Here is a 9,579-nt window from a genome sequence, read left to right on the forward strand (position 1 = left end):
TCAAAGAGTAAATATGCAAGTGCATAGTTGATAGAGGATAAAGGCTGGAAAGTGTTGGAAAGGTCATTTTCATGGATATTGAAATCAACAAGTGTTAGAAGCAGTGTTAGAAAAAGTGACCGTAAGCAGGAGTTACTGTTTTTAATTCATGAGGGGCCATAGATGACTGTGACAGTGAGGGAGGGGTAATAAATGGGTACTGGGTGATGGCATGAAATTTATGGTGGCAAATCCATACAGGGTAAGCCTTAAATTTACATAGTATTACATGTTGAATATATTTTAATTTTTAAAAAACACCATTATTCCAGCTGTTCTGGATGTCCAACATTTTGTCTTGACCTTTACTTGTGTTTTGTGAACCTCTGTGGGGTTTTTTGTTGTTGTTTTATTAATTTCAGAAAGGAAGGGAGTGGGAGAGAGAGAGAGAGAGAAACATCAGTGATGAGAGAGAATCATTGATTGGCTGACTCCTGCATGTCCCTGACTGGGTATCTGAGCCAGCAACCTCGGTATGTGCCCTGACCGGGAATCAAACTCTGACCTCTTGGTTCATAGGTCAATGCTCAATCACTGAGTCACGCCAGCCCAGCTCTATTTATGTTTTTGATGCATCTAATTTGACTTGGTTTTACTTCACTTGCATGTAAGATAATCCCCACTAATAATAAAGCATACCATTTCCCCTCAAAAAAATGTTGAAAGAAAAAATGTCCCATAAGCAGCAAAAAGGAACAAGGAACGAGTGTAAGGGGAAGCAGCAACATCAGTGGAGAGATACGTTTCTCTCAGAGCAAGAAGATAAGAACATTCATAGGAGAGGTTGAGGATGCAGAGGGTTTTGTTGATGACTGACCTTAGGTATTGAAGACCATAATGAACAATGTTATAGAATATGGAAAAGAGTAGGAACTGGGGTTTAACAGGTGATACAGTTTAGGGGGGGCTTTGAGTGTGGGAAATGAGGGATGACTTGGAAGTCTTGTTTTAAAGGGCACAATTGGTTTAGTCCTAATTGTCCCCAAGGCAGGTAAGGAGGAGAGGCTGTGAGTATTGAGGGGAGGGATGGCTGGGTAGGTGAGAGTCTGGCCAAGATCATATAGAGTGCGAAGCTCTTACGTGTCTCCTTCTGATGGAGGCCTGGACTCCTACAAGAGGTGCAGTCTTGGTGTATAGGCAGGTCTCTCTCCTTCCAGTGGAAGCCTTCAGAGGGCACCTGCTTGGCAGGCTCTAGCTACTTCATGACTTCTGCTGAAAGAGACTTCTGGGAAGGAAAAGTGATACTGTTGCCCTAATTCTAACTAATTTGTCATCCACATCCTTGAATAGTACTTATAACTTTATTTCTTGTGCTAGTGATCCATATACTTATGAAAAAGTCTTTGGATCAGAAATAAATAAGCCTGATGACTCAATAGCTGGCGATATAGTGGTACTGCAAAAAGGCAAAGATGTTTGCTGACTGCTGTCTGAGAGAAGTCAGGCAGAGAATATATATATCCCAAATTAAATATCTCCTCAACTGCCAGTCCTGATGCCTGAAATGTCATCATTAGAGAATGGTGGAATTTCAACTGAGACTTTAAGAAAAAGTATCACTTTGTGTTGTAGCAAAATGAGTACAAGGTTTAATATCCTCCTGGTTTGTGTATCAATCCCAGCCTGGACTCTCATTACCTGTGTTGTGTCTGTCACTTCCTCTCACTTCCTAACCTGTCAGGAGAGCAAGTTTCTTTTGGGTGTAAATGGTCCAAGTTATCATGTCTGCTAAGGGCTTATATGAAAGAGTCACATGGAGGATCTAGTGTACTAGGAGTGACTTACTTCATGAAACAGAAGATTGAAAAGAATATATAATGGGAAGAAAGTGGTTACGGACATTGGCATCTAAATATGTAGCTGAACTTTAAGTTTCACAAATATCCAGGCTTTCTCACTACTGCCTTGTGTGATAGTAACTCTACCTTGGAAGTATTTGAGTAAAGACCACTTATTAGAAGCACAGTAGAGATAATTCATCTCTAAGGGTTCTTCCATTTATAGATTATTGGATTTCATATAATTGTATGACAATTGGGACAGAAAAGAGGAAAAAAATATGAAGCAGGAAAACCTACATTCAGTGTTTCCTCTCAAGCCATTCAAGGATAGTCTCCCATCCCCACCCCTGAGAAATACACACACACACACACACACACACACACATACACACACACATACACATACACACATACACATACACACATACACATACACATACACACATACACATACGCACAGACACACACTTGTGCCCTCACTTGGAAGTGACCTACACTAAGACGTCATGAGCTTCTCACCATCCCACCTCCAAAGTCCCAAGTCTCAGGGGAAAGGGCACTTCCCAGAGAGACAGTGTAGTGCAGTGGTTAAGAATACAGGCTTTGTCAGCTTACACGCTGGGTGACTTTGGGAAAGTTATATAACCTTTCTGAGTTTTTTTTTTCCTGATGTAAAAGGGAGATGAAAGACCTTTGACAGTGGTATAGTAGAGACCAAATGAATTCAAAGTATGTAAAGTGTTTAGTATAGTGCCCGGTGCACAATAAACATTCAATAAATAGTGACGATTATTTTCTTCCTTGGTTGTTTTTTAACAACCATTGTCCTATTTGTTGTTCTATATGTTTCCTTGCTGCTGTTGTTGATTTCCTGTTGATATGTTTGGATGCTGATGTCTTCCCCACCCCTGAAGTGATGCACATTGTAACAGTTATGTGCTTCCTACCCCATTCAGAATTCTCCCTAGCACTAGGACAAGAGACAGGGTAGCTGGTGTGTTCTCACTGTGCCCATTCATTTAGCTGACAGTCAGTTTGGGGTCTCTTAACCCCTCTTGAATCATACAAAAGAGGCAGAAGCCTTGTATTCTGGGGACCAGGGTGACCTGGGAATAGATAAATTGCTTCCAAGGCTATAGTCATTTCTGATTGCCCTGTAAACAGCTCCCCCTCCCCCCCAGTGTTGGTTATGTGTATGGAAGAATTAAATGTTTTTATTTATATAAATCAAGGGTAAAAAGTTAAACAAGACAATGGAAACCTTAGACAAGCATTAGATAGTGCGCTATTAGAGGATGTTGCATTCTATAAGCACATACCATGATCATATGTGTATCACTCATGATATCTTACCTGGGTGGGCTGTGGAAGGTGATGATTTTCTCTTTTCACTCCATACTGCTTGCTCTCTGGTTTTCCAGAATGAAGAGTCCACAGTTGTCCAGAAATAACATTTATTAATCAAAAATAAAACACACATTGAAAAGACCTTGTAAATAAAACTATATACTTATAATGCTTTATTTATTTTTTTGCTTCAGTACTGCACAAAACACTACAGACAATAACAAAATAATTCAGTAAATATTAAAAACCTTCAAGAGAATTATAAGACACTCTTTATCATATGTGAGCATCCACAAGGCCACGACCATTAGATACAATATTAAACACTATCATAGATATCTTTCTTAATTAAGGGATATAATTACTTTTTTACCCAGAAGTCATAACATTTACACATATCAACACACAAGAGAACAACTCAGAGAGTGAAGCAGACACCCAGTGAAATGGAGACATCTGCCTGTCATCATTTAAAGATATTACATTGTTAACAGGATAGAAGTCAACACACTAAAGAGGAAAGTTGGAGTTTTCTTGGGGTCAGAGGAGTGAAAGTAGGACATTTTGTGAAAGCCTCTTACATATTTTCCATTGCTCTCTTAGCAATATGCTCCCTTCCCTTTTCTGCCTTTTCTTGGTTGAGGTATTCCAGCACTTTCATTAACATATCTTCATCCAAATACTGCCTGTTTGGGGTGTTCTCATTCTTCGGGGGCCCCATGGGGAGCCGTTTGCTTACAGAGGCTGGTTTGTCAATCTCCTGAGAGCTGCCTTGATTCAAATGTTCTTTGATGGCCTGCTCGATTTGGTCCTCTTCCTGTAGGTCATCTTCAGATGAGACTTGACTGGGAGCTCGCTTCATCTGGTTTGGATTCATGATCTCAGGGTATTTAACTAGCATCCTGGCCAAGTACTCTCCTAATTCTTGATCCTTGTCATTCAGATTTTCGTAGGCCATTTGTCTGTTTTCAGCATCTGGCATCCAGACACCTTTGGACAGCTGGTTTGCTCTCGATCTTCCAGGACCATAGGGAAGTCTTGGCATAACCTTCTCTCTGTTATACTGACTGGAAAAATATGGAGGCTTTTGATTTGCAGCACTATCCATCCCTAAAAGATTTAAAATGTCCTCAACAGTGAGCCCATCTGGTAAGGCCTCTGTCACAGTACGCCCAGGTATTTTGGGGTAGCCATTCTTGGAGAGCATCTTATTCTGGAACATATCTGGACGGTCTAAGTCAACCTCTGAGGTGTCATCTAGGTCAACGGGAAGTTCAAGTTCCGGCTCTGGTTCCACTGATCCATTTGGCTTCTCTCCTGTTTTGAGCATGTCAATTAGGTCTTCGGGAGGTATCTGTAAATTCCTTGAAATTTCAATCAGCTGATAAATAGACTGAGAGTCAAGTGGTTTCTCAAAAAGTCTGGTTGCCCTCTCCCCATTTTGCCCATTCTGGGACCTCCCACCTCCTGCAGCCTCCACTAACCTTTTCAGATAGGCAATTACTTTGGAGACATCATCTGAAAGTTGATCTTTACTCTCTTTCCGGAGATCTTCATCCTGGAAGCCCAGCTGCCCTGAACGCTTCATTTCGTTATTGATTTGTTCATTTTTTTCTATATTCTCTTTGCTGTCCTTTACCTCTTCCTGGGTTTGACTCTCTATTTTTTCCTCTACTGGATTCCAATCTTCGCCCCCGACCACATCTTCATAGGCAATGTTATTGGCCTTGTAGATATCATCTTCATCATCTGCGTAAAGTTTTTGCTCCTCGTCTGGCCTCTCACGCTTCTGGTTGTTTGGTCCTGTCAGCTTCCCCAGCTCTTGGAACACAGATTCCAGTGTAGCAAGACTTTGAGGGGTATATTGCTCCTCCACTATTTCATTTGTGCGCTTAAAGGGGTTGTCCCTGGAATTCTCTTCATACATAGGAGGGAATCGCATGTGCTTGAGCTTTCGCTCTGCCCACTGTTGAGTTTCATAATCATCAGGCATGTCAACTGGAAAGTTCTTCTCTGAATTCAAGGGATAGGGTTTGTTTTCATTTGGTTCAGACTGGGGCTCATTTTCAGCCTGTCTCAGAGCTTCAAGGATTATTTTCATCCACTCATCTTCACTCAGGGAATCTCTTGAACTTTCTGGGAAGTGACTTTCATCTCCATTTTCTTTTTGCTGAAGGGGAAGAGAGACACCTTGGTAGGGATTATAGTCTGGGCTGCTTTCTTCTTTGTGAGCTTGTTGCCGGAGCTTTTCTATATATTCCAAAGCCCTGATCATTTCAGGACTGGGAAACCTTTGGACGTTTTCCAATCTGAGGTCTGGTTCTTTCTGAAGCAGCTGGTTTCGCTGAAATGATGCTGCCTCAGCCCCAGAGATGAGGAAAATTAAAGGGATGAGAGACAGGGCTGCTCCAAGCCAGTGAGTCTTAGCTTCTGCCATGTTCGAAAGATTTCCTTAAAAAGGGAAAAACATGAGTTAACACAAATGAAGCAGACTAGAAGACACTATAGCAAAAGATGTAATTGACCATTGAGGGAAAAACATAGTAGAGATTACTTCACATTAAACTTAGAATGACTGTTTTTAAAATCTATAAATATATCTGCTATGATTATCAAAAGCTAACTACAGGAACTTAGAAAAAATTTTGCCAATTTGCATCAAATTTGCATGATATGCACTTGGTTAAAATACTAACAAAAACAATGATTTGGTGTTTCTCAAATTTTATTTTTTAAATTATGAAACATGTCATTTGTTTTCAGTATGCATTATTTCTTTTTAATGAAGACTTTCCAAGATGAGTTTTAGTTTTCTTGTACAGCATTCCTATTGAAAGCACTGGCAAAAAAGGTTAGTTGGTTTAATTTAAAACATGCATGTACACATGCACACACACACACACACACATGCACACACACACTAATTTCCTTAAGGTTGTATCAAAAAACATGTGGTTTAGTTTATAAATTGTCCACCTAATTTTGGTGTAGAAATATAGTAGCAATAATATTATTACATATAATAAATTGAAACAGCATGTTAATGTCAATCATAATGAATTACCTTGTGGATGAGTCCCACTCACATACATTTTTCAGAAATAACTTATTCTCACTCTGTCACCAAACCTAACTACCCATTTTGGAAGGTGTGCACCTTAATAACCTCCACAAAATATGTTTTCTCAGGTCCAAACTAATAGGCTACCCAATGAAGTTTCTTTTTGTGTAAACAGGTTAAAATAATACATTAAACTGTTTTAAAATATCTGTACTCCATATTTCTTCTAATAATTTTATTGTAACTCTCTTAAAAAATGCAATTATGGTTATATTTTTCATCAGCCCTCAACAGTGTATAGTAAATAATAACAGATGCTACAGTGAGAACATAAGTTTACTTAACCAACCTATTTCTGAACTTGTGAGTGTTCAGATTCAGCGTGTCTTATGTCTGTGTCTATTTTTGTCTGGACCTGTGAAATCTTAAATGACTCAGACTGTTAAAATATCTTAAAATAACCACTATGTAACTCCCAATTTAGATATACACAGACAGTATGTTGAATTCTTCCTACTTAAAATTTTTCATTCATTTTTCTCCACTTTCTTATTATCTCACATATGAATTAACAAGGATGTCAGTTCTTATATGTTTTATATTTGGCATTGCAAATATTAAAGGACTATCTTAATACTTGCAATTTGGTTGCAAAGAAAATAAATTTAAAGTAAGTTTATAAGTTTGCTCATGATATCTTACCTGGATCATGGTTTTGTGATATATTAACAGTGTGGGTACAAGTTTCTGTAAGCTTAGATATCAACTGTAGAAAATATTGTTTACTAGATCATATTGGTATTTAAGTAATTTCAAAGCCTCAAAATGATTGTAGTTACAGAAATTTCTTTAGCACTGATGCATACATTTATTAAAATGATTCTCATTAACCAGTATATTTAATTTACTGAAAGAAAAATCTCTAAAGGCATGTCAGAGAAAGCTCCTAAAATATTTACTAGGAATCAATGTTTACTGAATAAATTTTAGTCATAAATTCTTATGTCTAAATAAAAATACAGTATGCATTGTTCTTTCTATTATTTCAGGATTAATTTAGCCTTGGTAATCTATTTTCAACATTATCATTTGAAACAGTAATTTTAATTTAGTAAACTAATTTTCTTTTAAACCATTATCCTGAAGTATTCTTAACATAAGAATTATGTGCTTATCTTTAAAATCATTTCCTTAAAGCTGGGCTTTGCTGTGGAGTTGGGGCAGAATACTCAATCAGTTATTTAAAGCATAGCCTAACAAGTCCTACCCTTTAGTCATTTATAAGGTTCAGATGACATAGCTATTGCCTTTGAGTAAGACTCAAGAGATTTCTTTCTCGGGTAGCAGCTCTTCTAAGTAACAAAGATGGTTTCAACAGCTCTAACATCCTATATAGGGATTGAATTAAAGCCCCACTCATAAAAAAAATGTATTTTCTCTTGAAATTCAACTAAAACATGGACAAATACAGGTGGTTATCTATTTCAAGCAATTCAACTAGTTTGGATACAGGGAAAAAACACACATTTGACCCATTCAAAGTCTAACAAAATATTGTACAACCTTTTTCAATCAAAGCATAATAGTAGTTTATACAGTTATGAATGTTTTCCTGGTGTATTCAAAATTATCATCTCTCTGTAATTCATGGTCATATTCAACCTATAACCCAAGATAATATTTCACTCTGAATAAAGGAAGAAGTCAGTGTTCCAGACCATTCTAATTTTACTTTCCCAGGACTAAAATTAGGAAATTGTGATGTAAGCCCTTTCAGAGTATACCAATTCAGAAAATAATCTTATATAGTTAATTTTGAGCTCTTGCAAGGTAAATGTCAAAGAAAAAGTAGTTCCAAAATTGCTTGCTAAAATTTATGACTGACGTGTTTAACATTTCAATCAGTGAAAACCCACTGTTAAAAAGAGTAAGCATATAGATTATATCTGTGGTTTTGTATGTGGTTCTTAGAGGAAAAAACAATAAATTAAGGAAAGAAACAAAATGTCAAGCTTGGTTAAGGTTACATTAATATGTGTATTGATACCAAAATTCTTAACTTTTTCATGCTTCTTATGACTAAATAACATTATTATTGATAAATATCTAACAGCAAGTGGCATAAATCATAGGTTCAATCGCATATATACGCATGCAGGGTCCTTATATTGGCTGATGAGCAGCAGGTTGCTATTCAGTTAATCTATAGATATAAGCTTGTCAAACGATCTTTCTTCTCAGCTAGAAATTAAGGGAAGAACAAGTAATTTAGAACTTTCCAATAAACCAAACAGAAATGCAATCTTACCTCTTCTTTATATGGCAGAGAAAGTCCACAGCATGTTCCTCCCGGTCCGCCTAGTGAGCTGGTCGGGCCGTTTCAGCACCCGGACAGCTCCTGGGCTTATAGGGAGCCGCGGCGCCTGACTCCGCACTGCCACACTGACGTCACCGTGCCAAGCCACAAACCCGAGCACAAGCGAGCTTTTTCAAAGAACCGGAGAGAAAATAATCACTTTATATATATATTTTTTAAAAATGCTGCATGCTTACGCCACCTGTCTTTTTGTGGCAAAAATTGCAGTTGTCTTTTTTCTTTTAATCTTTGAGGCTTGAAATAAAATCCTCTGCGCAATTTCCCTTAGAAAGAAAGAATTCTGCCAGACAGACATGGCTCATTGCAATACCATCTCAACTGTGTTCTAGTATCTTGTGATAAGGTTTTCTTGTTGATGTTTTTCTTGTCATCTTTATAAGAAAGTTTTATAGATAAGGATTTTTTCTTCTTCATTGCCCACAACGAAATTACATTATCATTCCCTGGTATAAATGTGAAAAGATTTATTTCATATCATGACCACAAGCAGCACTGCTTTTAAATTGGTATTTATTTAAATAAAGACGTTTTCTTTTTTTAAATGATATTAAACTTTAAGGTTCTAATGACTTGGAATTTTGCTTTAGAGTTTTGTAATTTTGAACTAGGCATTCCTAAGGTTATGGGTATAGCAGTTGATAATTCTATATGAACCTGCTGTAATCTTTTATAATATTTTATATCAATAAAGGAAGCTGAGAAGTTCAGTGTTAATGAAAATATTTCTATTAAGAGAAAAATAAATTCTTTCAATTACAAAAAAAGTAGCAAATGTTATTAAAATTTATTTACAGTTGAGAGGAAGTTGGACTATAAATATTTTCCTTCTGTTGAATCTGTGAATTGAATACCTTCCAAAAATGTGGCCAATCCAGGGAATAATATATTAGTAACTCCCAACTTCTCAGATTTGTAATTCATGAGCATTCTTGTGCTAATTACATATTTTAATAACTTATATAAGTATAAATTTT

The 9,579-nt window shown here is 37.1% G+C and overlaps 1 protein-coding gene across 1 annotated transcript; it reads right to left on the reverse strand.

Moving 5' to 3' along the window:
* Positions 1-3,257: 3,257 nt before the first annotated feature.
* SCG2 (secretogranin II) lies at positions 3,258-8,749 on the reverse strand. Its single transcript, XM_006763399.1, has 2 exons — positions 8,537-8,749; positions 3,258-5,618 (listed from the first exon to the last, which is right to left on the reverse strand). The coding sequence occupies exon 2, from the start codon at positions 5,602-5,604 to the stop codon at positions 3,745-3,747; it is 1,860 nt and encodes a 619-aa protein (XP_006763462.1). The 5' UTR covers positions 5,605-5,618; positions 8,537-8,749; the 3' UTR covers positions 3,258-3,744.
* Between the last annotated feature and the right edge of the window lie 830 nt (positions 8,750-9,579).

The sequence above is a fragment of the Myotis davidii genome, unplaced genomic scaffold (assembly GCF_000327345.1).
Source record: "Myotis davidii unplaced genomic scaffold, ASM32734v1 scaffold575, whole genome shotgun sequence".
Classification (NCBI taxonomy): Eukaryota; Metazoa; Chordata; class Mammalia; order Chiroptera; family Vespertilionidae; genus Myotis; species Myotis davidii.